Here is a 19,022-nt window from a genome sequence, read left to right as displayed (position 1 = left end):
GGGATTTATTGTAATTCTTTTTGCATACTTGCAGCGGGAAACTATATACACTATCATTCCTGTCATTATGACCTTTGACACTCATTTGAATTCCTGCAGGTAGTGGATAGTGGAGCAGAGATGTGAACAAGGAAGTTTACAGACGAGGGAGAGGGAAATTATGAGACGCAAACATAACCGCACACGGCCACATCTATCACCCCTGTGTGATTGGCCGTGAGTTGAATTCATATTATCCGGTTGCCTCTTGCAGTCATCATCTCCTAATAAACCAAGTTGATCTCTCTCACACACCACCACGATCACTGCACACTTATCCATCTATCTGGAAAATAATAATTAATAATACAATGATGCTGTAATTATGGAGATTTTTGATTTCCACATAAAACATTAATTCTGAGCTGCTATCCCCCCCCCATTGTTCCCCACAGGATTTATGAAAAGATACCGTTTATCTCATGTTTTGACAAAACTGTGACCCATATTATTTAACCTCAATTCCCCAGTGGAGACTAAAATACTGCCTTTGTGTTTTAACTAAAAGACAGGACTGGAAAGAAAGAGAGAGAAACTGTTTAACTGGCAGATGAGAAATGACGGGGGATTTCAAGCATGATGGACTCAAGAGGCTTTTTCTCTCTCTCTCCCTCCTGCTGTTTTTCTGTTTATTGGTGAAATGCTACATCTACCTGTACACACACAGTTGTAAAGCACATACACAATGATTCACAAGTTGTGGGTGGGTGGGGTGGGTGGAGTGGGGGGGGGGCATCAGTGTTGAAGGCTTCTGTTGCCACATCCGTCACGCTACCAAGACAAACATATGGTGGAGATACAAGACCAGCCATTGCAGAAATGAATTCACAGATTTCGTAAGTAATTGTTTTGACAGCTTATTTTCTTTCTTTAGTGCTGTGAGCGAGAGATTAAGTAAAGATTTATGCCACGTCATTCAGTAACAATTATGATTTTTGCAATAGCATGTTACATGTATCGACATGAATCAACCAGGAATGGACAATGCACAAACACAGCATGACCTATTATAAGCATTTATAAGGAGCAGACTGGTGTTTGGGTGGAGATGGAACCTATTTTAAAGCTTTTATATTAAAAATAGATTAAAGAGCCACGCGTAATGTGAAAGGGGTCCCTCCTATTGGCAAACCTACACAGAATTATCTCCCAGCGCTACAGTCCCACTCAGCCCCAGGTAGTGTTTTAGCACCTTTCAGCTCATTATTTTGTTTTATGGCCTGCAACTTTACTGTTTTGATTGACGCTCACTGCTCTCAGCTCAGTTTCCACCCTCAGCCAGCTGTTTTCAACAGAGTAACTATTATACACCCACTGTACACAACCTGCCCAATAGCTAAAGAACCAGATATTCTCCTGAAGAGTTGGAGGAAACCAAAGCCGAGCTAAGAGGAGAGTAGATATTGAACTTGAACTTGGGGGGTGGCGAGAAACACAACTTCAAATGAAGGCTATCTTTCTCTATGTCTGCTGGGTGTGTAAATAAGCAACAGGTTGCAACATGTTTGCTATATCAGCTTTATTTGTGATAATATGTCAAGGACACATAATAAATTCACTTTATTCCTGTGTCCCTCACTACTTCTGGCAATACTGCTAAAAGGTAGGATCAGATTGTGTTTAATGTTAGCAATGCTAGCATATTTACTTTATTTTAGAATGAGGAAGATGATGTGTCTTACTCAGTTCATTAAAGAAGTCGATTCTATGGTCTCTCTGTCTCTCTCTCGCTCACTCTTAGCCCCTCTCTTACCTCATTTTAGGCTTTTAATCCTCTTAATTTTATTTAAATCTGTTTATTTGATGTTTAATGTTTTGTTATGTGAAAGTTTTTATGCTGGCTTTAGGCCAGACCTCTCTTTCAAAAGAAGATTCCATCCACAAAGAAACTTGCCTGATTAAATTAAATTTAAATTTAAGAGAGAACAAAAAAAGAAAATCTCCATTAGGGGTTTTAAAAATGTGTTTTATAGCCCTGCAGTCATTTTTCCATTGTCTAAGATACTGTTTTACATCCCAGTCACATTCAGACATCTTACAGAAAAAGAACTGTGCAAATACTAATGGTACTGTCCTGAGACAAGGGAATAATACACCTGAATTTTCGTAACGTATGGCATTTCCCAAGCTTACACTTTGTTGATATTTTTATGTCTCTGTCAAAGTTCAACAGGGGATTTAAGTACCAACAATCCCCACACTTTTCCTCGTAGCAGCTGACATGACTAATTATCACCAGATGGAGGGTCATATTTCCTGCCCTGACATCATATTAATCCCATGGGACAAGAACGCAGAGTTAGTTGGCTACCTATCATCTTTAGATTAATGTGACAATAGGTTATGGCCATGCTGCTGTCGTGGCTCTGCTCTGTTCGGTCTCCACTAAGCCGAGTTAAGTCATTATTCTTCACTATTCCCTCCACATCTCAGATCCGACAAGCAGTTTTCTCTTTTGTTTTTTGTCAGTAGGATTGGTGGGAACATCAGGGGATCTGTTTTCCACAAGATTAATTGGACAGGATTAATTGACAGGAGCTGCTCACTGAACATAACACAAAAGTTGTAAAGTTGTAAAGATATGAATCCCTCTATATTATGGATGCTTTGTATTTCACTGTTTGAACTGTCACTTTCCATCTGTCACTTTCTCCCTGTGTGTATAATTTCACCCCAGTGTGCTGCTCCTAATTACTCATCCATTTTTGGCATCATCCTTTCGTGTCTGTCCATACTAAGGCCGTTGTACTCACAATGCATTGCTATTGCGTGACTTGCCTTTCCCAAAGCAAATGGATGCAAGTCTGAGCCTTTATTGGACATGACATGTTAAAGCAGCCGTATTTCTGCTGCCATTTTACACATAAATAATACAGCATACAACAAAAGTATTTTCCCTTGGCTGCTAAGCCGCTGAAGAGGATAGCATGACAGGAAACACTCTGGCTATAGGTGGATATGAGTTGTCATATGGTGGGTTAATAGACAGGACATAAAATGGTAATTATATGATTTTTCTGCTTCTAGTTAAAGGGAAGACGTTAATGAAAGACAGAGCACAGGGCTATGCTTTTTCCTGCAGATATGCAGTTGTATGGCCATTACTACCATCCCCACACTTAGCAGCCTGACATTTTAAATTGTAGAGACACAGAAAGAGCAACTACATTTTACTTTATTTACACTATATATTCTGGCCATTGTCGCGCCCACAGTCTTGTTGTGTCAAAGTCAGTTTGATTTTTGACTCCCTCCTAGCACACACGCCTAAGCTTTTTCAGACTGAGTCAGGGGAATACAAAGCAGTAGAAAAATGGTGGCCTGTCCACTCTGGATAACATCTTGGTAAAGTGTGATCTCATGAGGAATTGGAGAAGGAGCTAGAACTTCCATTCTCTCTGTCTCTTTAACACACATAAGCAAGCTTCGACTGCAAGAAGAACTACAGAGGACCAGAGCCAATTAGCACTGCTGTCATGGATCCCATCCAGTTAAAGCGCCTATGTAACGCAGGAAGCTGGGACAGTTTTTTTAATTAATTTATTTTTTTATTCACTACATTATATAATTCTTTCAGTGCAGAAATATACAGTAACATGCATGAAAAGTTTTTGTTTTGTATCTCCTCAGCAGGACGGAGTGAAGTGTTCAGAGCCAGGGCCATCTCAGCATGTGTTGAACACAAGATTGATAACATAATGTACTAGATCTATTTGCAGCCATAGCCTTGCTTGGAAATCATCTTTTTTTCTAATAATGTGCGTCAGGACACACAGGAAACCCTGTCATGAAAAGAGATTAATAGTGTATTAGCTGTGGGTATTCAGTTCATGTCTTTCATTTTACTCATTTAGACAATATTCACTAGAACTATGTTTGGCTGTAGATATCCAAGCTATCCATGCTTAACAGGCCTTAACAACATTATCTGTTTCCATTCCCATGAGACTCATATCTATAATGTATGAATGAGTATGAATAATACTGACACATACCTGAATAAGCGTGTCTTTAAAGGCACAGTTTTCACTTATATTAATTAGACCTCTAATAACACTGAAGATGGGGCTGTGCTAGGAATTTACTTCATCTTTTTTTGCACCACTGATTATTGTAACTTTTTGTTCTTGAACATAAATGTGTCTAGATAGAGATATTTTATATGAAAAAAGGCAATGATATTATGTGAATAGTCACTATTCACATAAAAAAAGGGTTATAATCAAGATATTTAAATATTAACTTTGCCCATATAAGGGGGATTAATTATTGTAATGCACAGATACTGTATATAACTAATTTCAGAGCAGACATTTTGATTTGTCATAGTAGGAAAAGCACAGATATGACAGTAATCCAGCACAAGCAATACCAGGACCTTGAAACTGAAGCAGCTAAATGGAATTCAGTCATCATCAGTTTTACACCTTCTTCAGCTGTGACATGTCAATATGCCCCCCATGAAAAAGATGTAGTCAATTTAAGAGTGTAATGCCATTTATGCGGCACACAACATCTATTAATTACAGTCTAATCTCATTTATAATCCCTTGCTTATAACGCCTGTGGTGACAGCCTGTTTTAAATCATGAATAGCATCACATACTTTTAAAATGCAAGCACATGCACATCTGCTATTATGTGTACTAGCTTTCAGGGGGTTCGAGTTAGCACACTTTTGTGTCTGGCACTGTAAAGCAACACAATATGGTGTGCTTAATATGAGGGAACATATACAGCATGTTCAGACAGAGGAGGAAGTCTATAGGAGGTGTCATATACAGTAATGACCACCCCACTCCTTCCTCTCCAACAGGAGATCAATAAAACATTCCCCATGTGGTTGACTACACTGTGCATGCATGTGTGTGTTGATTTCTATTTAAATAATCCACAATAGCTAAACATAAACCCTTTTTATTCACAGCCGCACATGGGGTGTGTATTTTATGTATCTGAGAGTGGATGTGTTCAGCATTCAGCACACACGAACACGAGTAAGCACATGCATGTCTGTGTTTTGCCCTGTTTAAGCCTGAATCGCATTCATCACACCTTCAGCCTCACCCACTTGAAAAAATAAAAGCATAGAGCTAAATCAATTAACCACCAAAGGTCACAGTGGGAGCACAAACAAAACCGCTAATTGGTGAGCCATGAAAAGTGCCACGGCAGACGTGGCCATAAATAGCCATAAATAACTCAGCGGTCCTCACCTAGGCTCTGGTTTGGCACAAAGGTAATGCTAAGATAGCTGACATGCATCTCATACTGCCAGTGACCAAATATAACTACAGCTTCTTGGCTGGTGCTTGTTGTGGTGGAGGATTCGCACTTTGAGGGAAGTTAGCAAGAGGAGTAGGAGGAGATTTCTGCAGTCTGTTTGATTTTGGCTTGAATATTTTATAATTTGGCTTCAGATAAAGCAATTGGTAGTCTTTTCATATGACTGAGCTGCTAGGGTTTGGTTTCTTTGTCAAGTATGCATTTGCAGTACATTGCTGTACATCACATGCAGTTATCATTCCAGTAAAATGTAGCTCAATTTTGAAGCTAATTTCAGAGTCATAATTAATCATGCACTAGTTTCTCTAGCACCATCATTTGGTCAAATAAAGTTTTCTAATACTTTTGTTCAAATATCAGCAAAAAAAGTGTTGTGTGCTAATTAGCATGCTAACACACGAAGATAAGATGGTAAACATGGTAAACATACCTCTAAACCTTTTCTATTTTTCAATTCACTTCAGCCAAGTGTTATATAACAATATATAATCTTTATTTTTCTTGTTTCTGGCATTTCCACGTAGGATTTTCTTAAAATAGACAGATGCAAATGTACCTAAAGATATTGTATGTGGTAATCCAAATACAAATAAAATATGTTCACCCAAAGTAATACAGTCCATATTGTCAGCCGTCCATTGCAACAATTTTAAGTATTATTTTTCTTTATATCTTCTTGTATTATGATGTTTTGAAATCTTTTTTTCTGATGAATACCAAGACCAAAAAGTAAGTGTTTTCTTGGCATTTGAATTGCTTGTGACTTAATGGTGTCAGTGACACAAGGTTTGTATTTTCACTGATCCTATATGGGGGGCGCAAGGTTGCTTGTCACCTCTTAATCCTGTATTTTGCCGGTGAAAGAGTGGAAGAGCGAGGGAAACTGTTGTTGTAGAGCTCTGATTGGAATCCTGTCTTGGCTAATAGCTGGATTTTGTCTGAGTCCCCTTAAGCCAACACTGCCAGGTTTTTATTCAGTTATAGCCTGGGTATCTCCCGGGTTTTGTTATGAGAGTAGCGTTATCGGTTGTGTGAATGTAAACACTGTCAAGAGGAAATGTGGAGGAGGACAGATGCGCTCATAGGAAAATACCTACCGCTCAAAGCGGCCGAATCATTTTTACAGATCACAATCAAAGCAGAAAGAGCCGCTCTTGTCTATCGATTGTGTAAATTTTTCACTCATGAATAAGCCCGGTGATTTGCAAGGTGCCAAAGTTAATCTACTTTGCATACATAAATTGGTAAGCAGCATCTGTTCCTTCTACAAGCTTAAAATGGAAGTCAGGAAATCAGAAAATTACCTAATTATTCATACATTACTGAGAAACCTGAACATGTAAATGAAATTATAACAATGGGCTCTTTGATTTTTAGGGCAAATAAGATGCAGATGTGAAGATGTCACAGTAGCAATATAGTTCAAAGGGACCTGTGATCACTCGGGCAGTCAGTGATGTTATAGCCAATACAAAATCATTCAGCGCTTTATGGAAATGAACACTGTAGGAAAGAAATGAAATGGGATCAGAGTGCATGGTCACACTGGAGCGCTGACCCAGGAGCAGGCTGGGATTCAAGGACATGCTGAAGGAAGATCAAAGGGTCACAGTAATATCTATAATAGTTTCTGTAAATGAATTAAATTTAAATGATCTCTAATCTCCAGTGCAAATTAAAATCTCTCGATATACCAGATTTAATTTATTCTCCTTTCTTCTTGATTATGTAACGGAACTTTAGTCTACCTGAGGGGAATACACACATGCAATAATAAGCATAATGGGAATGGATTGCACAAAAAAAGATCATTCCAAGAGGAAAAATCTTTTGTAATCGGTTAATTAAAGATTTTTATTGGAATACAACTTGGTCATTACTATATAAATTCTCAACGCCCAATTACATTTACCGCACTTATGTTTGTTGCCATGCTGTCTGTTGGCTGTCTGCTGGGTGCTGGTCAGTCTGCCACTTTGGATTAAACTGTGAAATCTGAACAAATAGTGGATGGATTGCCATGAAACTTTGTACAGATATTCATTCATTCATTTTTCCTCTACCACCACTAGCAGGTCAAGGTTTTTCACTTCCATTTTCTCATCCGCATCACTTTATGTTAAGTGCTAATTAGCCAATATTAGCATGCTAACACACTAAACTAGGATGGTGAACATGGTAAAACAATGCACCTGCTAGCATTAGTTCAAAGCTTAGCTGTGCTGAAGAATGGCCTCACAGAGCCTCTTTTTTTCACACTTTGCTGAGTCAATTATTCTTTTAGTAGGGATGAACATGAATCACCCAGTCATCTGTTTCATTCATTCATACTCTCCTCTCCTATCTCAACATTGTAAAAGATATTTAAATCTACAGTTAAAGATGTTACCTGGCTGTTTATTTTAAATATATATTAATTACACTAAAATTGTTGGGATTTTAATGGATTTTTTCACTTCTGTTTCTTTCTTTCTTCGATATATATATATATTTGATGAACTCTGTAAAATTATATAAAAACAAAGACAGCAGGTGTTTTAACCTGCATTCTTGAAACCACTGTTTGTGTTCTTTCTATTTTATGTTCCCTTTCATAAGATTTGATTGTGCCCTCCATTTATGTAGTTTTGAGGAAACAAGGGGAGGCACACATTTAACCAATCCACCAAGATGCACTAAACAAAACCATGAATCACATTACTGGGACTTTGTCCAAAATAGGATTTCCCATCAATGACTTAAAACCCAAAAGAGGCCATTGGTAGTTGAATGCCCTTGATCTCTGAGTCAGCTAACAAGAAAAACCCAGTTCAGAGTGGGCATTTCAATTAAGGAGTGAATATAGTGGTGCCAGTGGGTAGCGCACAGAAATAGACAATCCCAAATGTCTTCTCTCACTCCCACTCCCTGTTTCTTTCCAGCTGTTTTGAAGAAACAACCATCCATCACTAGCCATTTGTGAAGTTGGTGTGTGTGTGTGTATGTGTGTGTGTGGACATTTGCCAAGTGAACAGCTATAGTCTGTCCTTTGTGTCTGTGTGTCTCCCAGGTGACACATCACATCTTGTCACAACGGTGACTCACATTCCCTTAAGAGTGGTCCAAGGTTTGGGGGACAGGAACACAAACACATACACATGCATGCATGCCAATAAACTCACCAACTTGCAATTACTGTAAATGCTTGAATGCACACACGGTCACAAACTGACACTTTAGGGCACCAAACTGGGTGGAGATGCTAAATTATTTAAGAGGGGCAAAGCTGGACATGCCACAGATGACATTTTTACTGTTTTAAGGCACCATGAGCTATTTTCACAGGGCCCTGAATTTCTAGCAGCACCCCTGCTCACACACATACAAAAACCCACTTTTCGCCTGCCAAATCACATCATGCCAACAAGCTGTGTAAAGTGCATCCTTTCATAAGACTGCGGTGCATTAATCCAGTGCAGGTGCACTCATGATTAACTGACTGGGGATTATGAGAGGAGAGCGGAACAATCAAGTAAAGAAAGGTCATAACACTGTTGGGAACAAGACTCCAGTCTCTGGTGCTCTACTTGAGCTTTTCCGGACTCTGAATTTTGTTCTGGTGTGAGCTGGTGGCCCTGCAGGCTTGTCTTAAATGGGTCGGTGTGAGAGTGCAGAGTCCTAGAATCATCCTCAAGAACTGCAGGAGAACAGTAAGTCATCTAATGCCTGATTATTTTATCTTACATAAATAATGTGTTAAATGTGGTATTTATAGTCATGGTAATGTGTCCTCTAGACTTCAGAGTGTGCCAGGAATAAGTTAAACAACTTAGATTTGAATATTATTGTGCTTTTCGATGTAGTCGGTTGCCTAGTTGTTATTTATGAATTGTGAAATAGCAGCTAAATTTGTAGCTTCTTGCAATAGTCATTTATGATGACATTTATTGATTTGGGATAACATTAACTGTCTCCATCTACTTGCAAACAGCGCAAATGTCTGTCTACTATCTTCAATGATACTATATTCCATTATTTATTTGGGCTAAAATGTTTGTATTAATTGTTTCAGCTGGATATGAGAAAAGATGAGAGATGATGATGTAAAAAAAAATTAATGTAAGTATCTCTGTGAGTGGTGTAAAAAGCTTTTTCTATCAGTTAGATACTAAAAACTTGATATGAAATACTACGACCTTATGCATCTATAGGCCTGATTCTTCTTCATCAGATTCGGAGAAATGCTTGCTGGTGCTCACTAAACACTGACACCGAGAGGGGGGGCTGAATATGTGGTTCAGCGTTTCCCCTTCACAAGAACAGCACAGTAATCAATTCCGTTTAGTACAAATCCAATGCACTTAAACTTCCAGCGCGAATAACCACAGGCTGCAGCGCAGAGGTACATTTATCGATAAAGCAATTAATTCAAACCCCTCCTCCTCCTCCTGGCTACTGCTGCTGCCGCTAGTGCTGCTGTTGCTCCCCCATCCGCGGCAAAGGACAGTCAGGTAACGTTTCCCAAAAAATTAACACGTTACTCGTTTAAAAACAGTTTTGGGACCTTTGTGCTGTAACAATATCTAAGAAATTAACACTTTGAATGAAAACTGGGGTGCAATGTTGGCAAATGTAAAATGCACAGCTAACTCAAAGTTCCCGTTCTGCTATTATTTTAGGTAGCTCGCACAACTGTTACCAGAAAAGGACTGTAAATATTGTTGAAGACAAACCCTGGAAAGTGAAAGCGTTTCAGATATATTAACTTTAATGTGGATAAGTAAACTTTATTCGACGTTTGCAGCCCGTTATCGACGTATTTGTAACGGTACCCCCACTTTTACTTCGGTCGTGACCGGTAAAAGTAGTAACGTCATTTACGACACCACACTGCTGACTTCGCGCTCCATTGCAATTTTTAATAGACACTGGGTGAGCACCGGTCTGTCCTCCGTAGGGGAGAGAGACGGGGAGAAAGAAGAACCACAGAGAGAGCATCCCGAGAGCTCCTCCGTCACCTCCGTCAAGTCCGACATGAAAAGCTAGAGCCCGACCGGAATTACATACTTCACTTAAACGTAAAAGCCTAACTCCTGAGAACGTAGGATAATCAGGTGAGTGCGCAGCTAATAGTTGCGTCAGTGTACGTCGTTAAAAAGAGATGTTTTCAGAATAATTAGTTTTTTTTTTCTTCCAGCCATTTTGTAGGCACAAGTAAGTGTGTGGCAACCTATATTGGTAAATTGATGTTTTATTTTGAAAATGTCAACCGGTAGTCGCGCTTTTATTTTGTGTGGCTTCACACTCTCCAGCTCTCAGAGCTCGGTCGGCTCGTAGAGACAGCAGGATGCCTAGGGGAGCACTCCGACACACGGCGTCCGTTTTACCGTCTCCCGGTGTCGCCTCTCGGCCATAGCAACTCTGATGGGCGTTTTTATCTTCCTTTTACCGTCCTCGACGCTTGGATATTTTCGGAAGCCACGAAATGAAGCGAATGAATGTGAGCAACAAGAAGTGTCCTGTTGTTGTGCCTGTCTCCAGCATCACTATTAGTCAAGTCCTCTCTGTGGATGCTGTGCCTCAGTGATTTTAGTTGTGTGCGTTCAGAGGATTTTATGTAGTGTTCAGTAGTGGACTACCCAACTTTTACCCGCTCTTTGTTGTCTTTTTCGAGGTTTTCCGTCTTTGAAACAAAGATTTCAGGATAGACCAACTCCGGAAAACCAGCGACCTGACATCTGCTCCTGGCGGAATAACCATTCTTAGCGGTTATTCGCCTTACAAGCATCGTCTCTGGGGTGGGAATACGACTGATGCTTGCTTTGCTCGTCTATTCGAGTTTTGTATCGTCTCGTTCTGTTTGTCTGTTTGTCCCACAGTGGCATGAAAATTCATGAATGCGTCCAAGGACATGTATACAAATTACGCATGCACCATGACGGTAGTAGGCTGTGCGTAATATCCTATTATTATATCTCTTACCACATGAAAGAAATAACAAACACATTCAATCTCATTCCTGTGTTTGGAGAAGATTTGGCAGATCCATCCTAACTTGACCAGTGTGTGTATGTGTGTGTAGCATGGGCGTTCAGACTATGGCAAGGTAGCCTATTGTAATACTTAAATCCTGGAGTAAATATGCAATTTTATATCTTATGTATTCCGTAGCATTATATATGAGAAATGATAAAACAGACATCTCAATATTATAAAATGACTGGTGGAGCATTTTGGATCAAGTATTGAAATGTGTCCTGCAAGTCCTCAGCACCGTTGCGTCTCCCAGTCAGCGCCTTTAAATGTGCCCAAAGTTAATAGCAAATTAAAAACCTATTAGATGCAGCTCCATGCCTTTGCCATGATTAACGCCCCATGTGTGTGTGGATGGATTAGGGGAATCTGCGCGCAAACATGCACGTCTGTCCATGTGTCTGAATGTGCGCCCCTGGCCGCACTAACATGCCCCTTCTGTGTGCTGTGTGCTGTGTGCGTGTGTGTGTGTGTGTGTGCGCGCGCGTGTCTAACAGCCACGCTGGAAGTCGCCCCCCATGTGGCCGTCGGGAGTGGGGAGCAGGCAGCCCTGCCCGCGGGAGTCGGCGCTGCGCAGAGCGGCCATCAGCGGCAACATCAACGCCCTGCCACCGCACCACGTCCCCACCGGCCGTAGCGTCCGGGTCTTCATCTGTGCCAACCCCGACGGTAAGAGTCAGCAGCGTGACAGCCCCGTCTCTCCTTCTCCCCATCCTACACACTCTTCTGAAGCCTGAGGGCCCTCATAATGACACAAGACACAGGCTTATTGTTTTGACTCATTTTACAAATATTTCAGACTTCTTAAACTCCTGCAGTGTTTCAGATAATTTATCTGCAGTAGAAATTGATGTAGCATGGTTCATAAGCTCTAGCTCCTGTGGACAATTCTTGAGAAGCAATCACAATGAAAATTTGCAGCGTTTATACACAAGTGCAGTCAAATTATTTGGCACAAGCATTTGGAGTACAGTACAAGGTTAACGCATTTGGAATCTAAGTAAAGCCACTGCCCAAGCTTGTGATCTTTTCTTTGAAAGAAAAGTCAAGACTATCAAAGTAAGGTGTAGTCTATTCACCCCGCACTGAGCTGTGACATTTAAAGACCCACTTAACCTAATGGAACTACTGGAAAATAACTTAAATTAGGTTACATTAGGCCATATGACAACTTGACAAAAAACAAATTGGTGCATGATTTATTCCAGTAACACAATGAAACAACAGATTGCCTTAAGCACAGAGTGCACGGTGTGAGTAGAGTGCAAGACAGTTAGGTCGTGAGGGAGACACCCAGTTGCAGCTCTGTATTTGAATATGCCCTCTGGGCAAAGGGGTAAAAATAGGCTCAGTAAAACTGGAGTAAACAAGGCAAGTGAAGTAGAGTAGGCTATGAGAGAGATAGAGAGAGAGAGAGAGAAGGAGGGCATGCCAGGATTAAAAAGGAAGGTTGCTTTTGTCGATACATCACTGTCATTTCCTTGCCCTCACTGAGCAAATTGCTATGGACCCAAAAAATGAATGAATTGACCTCAGATTATTGCACTGTTATAGCCTGCAGTAGACGGTGAAAAGCCTGGCATTGTCTAGCCACCTGTAGCTGACTCATTCATACCATCCCGACACAGCGCGAATTTAACCCCCGATGTACACACATGGATGGAAAAACCATGAGGGGGGCTATTCCAAGTAGTTCTTTTCACTCCATCTGCACAAATGGAAAGGCACACATTTCATCCTGAGCTGTGAAGAGAGCTAATTATGAACTGCTGCTTCCAGTGAAGCGAGGTGCCGATATCCTAGTAATGAAGCCGTAGAGGTACACTCTGTCTTACTTCAGACAGTAGCTCAGAAACACACTGAAGTACACCTAGATTAAATTGCAACTAGGAATTCTTTGCATTTGTTTAGATCTTGAAGAGTTCGCTCCATTACAGTATTCCAGTCACAGCTACATTGTCAGTAACAGAACAGATTCATACTAATCGCAGATACTTTTCCTATGCTTACAAACTTTCTTTCCTGTGTGGCAAACTCAAACTGCTGGTACCACATGCAAGTATAACAAAACAGTTATTCATAACTGTGACCCAGGTCTGCCCTCAGTCCTGCTGCAGAGCCTGTTTCTCCATGTTCACTAGAGGGGGCTATCCATGCACTTATTTAACTGTACATGTACAGCATAATGTGGTCAAATTAGACGGGAAATCAATAACATGACACCAATGAATAAAATCCACATTTTGACGGTACCCAGTCACAATAAGAGACTTCATCTTGCTTCAGCGTCACCCTTTTGGCATTTCCCCCAACATTTTAAAGCAAATCCTTTCATTGGAATCATACACTACATATAGTGAAGTAGTGGAGGTAGTCTGTTTGGGTTCGTGACTGGAAAGCTGTGGCCTTGAAATTGAAGTAGTAACTCTCTAACCCTTCCGCAACATGCTGAGGAGACACAGCAGGGAATTCATCCTTCCATTCCTCCCAAAATATAAATGTGTAAGCAATGAACGTAGCAGCATCAACGTGAAAGAGTCGATGAAGGCCAAGCAGGATCATTCTTGCTTTGACAAATCTCGATAACAGGTAATAAAATGTATGTTGCACTTAACAGCGTAAATTCACTATTTGTAATACCAGACACTATCCCGGTGAAAAATATAATCTCCTGTGATAATCAGGCCATCATAACTGAATAACAGCACTTTTTATTGTGTCTGTGTGACTGGGGGACCTCTCTACTTTGATCTACAGCACTGAGAGTTTTATGTGCTCCTTGGTTATAATGTTGGTCTGCTGAATATACTGACCTTAATGCCCTTAATCCAAAGCCACAGACAACTGTGACGCACTCCTACCGCTGTAGTCGGCTGCATAGACCTCTGCTGTGTTTGTTTGTGTCATCCATAAAAGATCATGACACTCACTTTTCATTGGGAAAAAGTACATTGTCTTCCTCGGAAGAATTTGGTAGGTGAGAGTGGTTTTAGACGTCAGCACAGCATGCAGATGCTACAGTAGAAAGTTAACTCCACAATGTAGTGATATAGAGTCTATAGCATAAAGGTATTCCCAAGTGTTTGCCACAATGTAAGCTAAACTACTAATTTGAGTGGATTTACATCCTCCTTCCATGATGTTAATGAATAACGTTTGAATCACGAATCAAGTTTTTAGCTCAGGTGGATGTGTGTGTGTGTGCGCGCGCGCGCGCGTGCGTGTGTGTGTGCGTGCGTGCGAGTGGCCACAGCCGATCAATTAAAAACTCTGCTATCAGTTCTTGCCAGTAACTAGACTCCAGCAACCATACCAGAGAAAAGCCGAACAGGATTTATTCTTGGTGTTTGTGAGCACCGCTTAGTAAATTATGCAGACTGTCTCAGCTCTCAATGTATGTGTATGTTCATGGAGATCCATATAAGCATATCAAGAGACAACTCCATTACCTTGCTGTAGTCACCTCAGGGGCCCCGGCATCATCGGTTGTGTGCTATAGGCAGCTATTTGTATGCAAGCAATCACTTAAGCTGTTTAAAGTTGATAAAAGCAGGAAGCCTCAGGGATGTGATGAATAAAATCGTCTAACCCTTCAATGCACCATCAGCAAGGCTATGGTATGTCATCACGGAGACCACTAATTACCTTACAATTTACCCCACAATTATTCCCAATGTTTGTATTTACTCTATTTATCTTTTTCTGTTTGTGTTGGAGGTTTTTAGCTCAGATTTTTGTGATACAGTGGCTGCTTTTCTTTATAATATCTCTTTCAGCCTTTCCTTAATTATCCACCGTTTTGAATTGTGTCTGGTGAATGAGAACAAAGGACAGAGTGGGAGGGATGGCAGAGAGGACACAGGGAGAGATGACAGGTGGGAAGACTGTGTGTCAAGGGTGTCTTTTGTTTAATAGGGACCGGTGAGTGCCGGATTTTTGGACGAGCCTGGCCCCGTTCTGCGGCATGTGGAGTTTATGAAGCGAGCTCATCCACCCCACCCCACCCTCCTCTTGTGTCTTCCTCCGTGCCTCCGCTGTTGTTCTGAAGGGAGAGAGCAAGCTTACTCTGAAAAGTCTGGCAGCAGCTTTTAGTGACCTCTCTGAATTTTCCAGAGCGGTGAGGAGCTATCCTACACCTCCAGGACGTCTCTCTGACAAATTCAGCAGTTGCCCTAGCACGCTTGTCTAATTCCTTTCAAGGAACACTCTGTAAAAATATTTCATCAGGGAATGATGGCGATGATAGCAAGCAGCCCGCTAGATACACCTGAGTAAAATTACATAGCGATTATTCACTCGTAACCAACATGATTAACCTCGAGAAAACTAGTGTGGCCTGAAAGCAGTTTATAACTAATGGGAATTTTATTTTATGTGCACATTGAGAGCTGTGCTGTTGGAGGGTTTGGGGGCTTAATACTGATAATTGAGACTGAAAATGAACAAAATCTTACCAGTAACTTTCAATGAATGTTTCATTCAATGTCTTTTTGAAAGATATTGTAATTTTACAAACCTCTCACTATTAATGGTTACATTTAATGTCATCTTATTGTAATGTGATAAGGATTCAACCCTCGCCGAACACTGTATTATTTAGTTTTGTTACATCACAGGTGTTATATACTGTATATGTACCTTCTTTAGCTTCCTATTATGCATGTTTACAGAATTTATGGAATACTTTGGGGGAGAAATCTTTCCCAACTATAATTTTGAGAGTCTATTTTCAGAACACATTTAATTGTAAAAAAAAAAAAAAAATTGTATTGATTAACTTTCCAAAGCTGAGGAGTAGCTACTTCACTTCAAAAATATCATAAATATTCAACACATCTCACATACTTAAATTGTCCTTGGAATATGATACATGTTCTCTTCCTTTCTCTAGATCTTACCAAAAACAGACAGAAATAAAATATTGCATGCAAAGATTTACCGTCCAAGATTAATAAGTAATATTTAGCATTATAAAATACAATTTCAATTTCTAGTGAGGCAGTATAAAATAGATGTAAAATAAATAAAATTGATAGAATAAATCTCTCTACACAAACTGACCATCCTCCAAATCTGCATAACTTATGTTATAAAATAAGCAAACACACTCAGAAACTCACCATCTATTAAAGAATTACATCACACCTTCAAACAATATGAGTTAATCCTTCTGAAATTGTCCAGCTCAAATTACCGAATCACATTCGATGGGAAATTGTTAATATTAAACCCCTGAAAACCACAAGATAACATGCACTGTGTGTCCATGGTTACCTGTCGTCTCTCCACAGAGCAGAGTCTCTGTGATCTTCAAAATTGGTCATCATGGCTTATTATTGGGCGTTAAAATGTCTACTGTGTTCCTGGCGTAAATGTGAACATGTCAGACCCTAAAAGCCCCACTAGTGGTTTTGAAGGTAACAGCTGTTAGCACAGATGTTACCCAGTGAACTGGTTATAGTACATTTTTATGTTGGGTAGATTAACGCTGGTTCCGCGTGCAGCCACTGTGATGGTTATTTAATCAAACACATTATGTTAGTGGCAGAGAGGCAGGGAAGTTCTGCTATCACTGTTACATCCACTTCCGTCTTTTACTGTACGTTGTCAAGGCTTAACATCAAGCTTGGGTGGTGGCACAATAACCTCCAGTGGATTTCCTTTATCCTGATTCAGTGGTATTCAGATAACCTGTAGGGTCTCCCTGTGCTCAGGAAATGCACATCTGGCCTTTATGGATGGCTGATTTACACAGCCACAATTAGCCTTCAGCATCTTCCAGGTCATTCGGTATCGATTTGCTCACTGACTGTGTGCTTGCATCATTGCGGTGCAGGTTCAGATCTGCACATTAGAGAGTTTGGTATACCCCTTTGTACACTGAGAAAGAAAGAGAACATGTTTGGCTTCCATTTTTGGTCTTTTGATGTCCGTTCTGCTGTATTGTCGACTTTAAGACATTTATGCTTTATTGTGAAATGTGATGATTGATGAGATACCAAGACAAGTGTAAGAGTACGTAACCTGCTGTGGGGTGTGAGCTGAATTTGCACCTATAAAATGCCAGGAAATATAGTTTCCCAAAGTCCAAGGTGATGTCTATACATATATTTTTATCTGACCAAAACCCAAAGATTTCCAATTTACGGTGATATAAAACAAAGAAAAACAACAGAACACTAGGACTAGAAAGTGTTTGGCTTTTTTGCTTGATAAATGACCAAAATGACGAAACAATTATTAACCTTGTTAATTTAAGTTTATGGCCACTGAAGCCAACAACATCCCTGACTTATTAAAACATGCTCAACCAGTGGTTTCCACAACAACAACAATTTGTCAGATTTTCTCCTGCAAAAAATATTGAATTGTTAAGCAAAATCATCACTCAGATTTATCTGGTTCTAGTCTCCAGACAAATCTGCTCCAGACCAACCTCCAAAATGACCATCTCTATATATTTTAGCCAATATCTCAGTCATACACAATATTCTTTTATATCTGTTAGACTGAAAATGACAAGAGCCTTGGTCTCCACATGTGATGCAAATCTCTTGTTTAAAGGGTCAGTTCACAACACATTTTAACATTTATCAAGCTGCACCTAACTGTACAACTTGCTGTAACTCTAACTCTTGTGTAAAATATTAGCTGTGACCAACAATTCACTACACACCTGACCAAGAAAACATCTCTTTTCAAATCAGGGCAGACAGTTTCAAGAATGCTGGATAAATCATGACTCTTGTGTTCAACCCAGCTGCTTCCCATCTCACCTGCAAGCAGAAAGCTCCTGTTGTCCAGTAACACAAACATCCAGAACTCTCTGCTCGGTATGAGGGAGAAGAGAGGAAAACACAAGCTGCTCTGCCTCTGAATTCGTGTAGTTGAAATTTATTGTTGGAAAAACGTTGGAGTTTTAGTCTGTGTTCAAGCAGCCCTGTGGCCAGTGGCCTCCAGGTAATTTGAGCTTGAGACCACTTCTCTGGTGCTATTCAGCCATGCAGATCCGCTCCACTCCATTACAATGGAGGTGAGTGGAAGCACTGAAGCACTGATTATCCTGAATAACAGAGACACTTTCTGGAAAGACATGTTGCTGAATTCTTAAAAAATTTGTCACTGTTGTGTGCACCATAAATTAAACTACTTTCACCTCCAAATCCAAATCTTCAAGGTGGATATCACAAAACCTGTTGAACCAACCCTTTAAGCTCAGATACACACAGACACACACACACACACACACACACACACACACACACACTCATTGCATCCTTGTCAGTGTGGATGACCACTGTGCCACAGCATTGTTCTATTTGCTAAGGCACTTGTCTTGTGGAATTCGCTCTCTCTCTCTCTTTTAATCAGAGGTCTCTAAGCAGTTGTGCATACCAAATGCCTCTGGAGTGTCAGTTGGTGTAGCTTGATGAGAGCAGAGTGATTGCTTTGTCAGAGCCTTGTTGATGAGACTCGGAGAGTGCAGCTGTAGAGTGACCGCTGTGTGGAGGAATGAAGAACCAGCTGAGGAAATGTCAGTATAACTAACTTTATGGTGTTATAATGCCGTTGGTTTAGCTTTCTGCCGTGTTTTAGGAACCATGGACATTATTGATGCTGAGTAGCGCTGAAATGGATTTATCAAGCAAAAAAGCCAAACAATCACTGGTGGCAGCTTCTCAAAT

At 40.4% G+C, this 19,022-nt stretch overlaps 1 protein-coding gene across 1 annotated transcript in view; it reads left to right on the top strand.

The window, feature by feature from the left end:
- Positions 1-10,757: 10,757 nt before the first annotated feature.
- Positions 10,758-19,022, top strand: part of nwd2 (NACHT and WD repeat domain containing 2) — a 43,419-nt gene continuing 35,154 nt past the window's right edge. The window contains exons 1-2 of the mRNA XM_022760793.1: positions 10,758-10,804; positions 11,835-12,006. Of these exons, the coding sequence (XP_022616514.1) occupies positions 10,790-10,804; positions 11,835-12,006 (187 nt within the window). The 5' untranslated portion in view covers positions 10,758-10,789. The remainder of the gene's footprint in view (positions 10,805-11,834; positions 12,007-19,022) is intronic.

This window comes from Seriola dumerili, unplaced genomic scaffold (assembly GCF_002260705.1).
Source record: "Seriola dumerili isolate Sdu_G_001 unplaced genomic scaffold, Sdu_1.0 BDQW01000362.1, whole genome shotgun sequence".
Classification (NCBI taxonomy): domain Eukaryota; kingdom Metazoa; phylum Chordata; class Actinopteri; order Carangiformes; family Carangidae; genus Seriola; species Seriola dumerili.
This window is presented reverse-complemented; position numbering and strand designations above follow the sequence as displayed.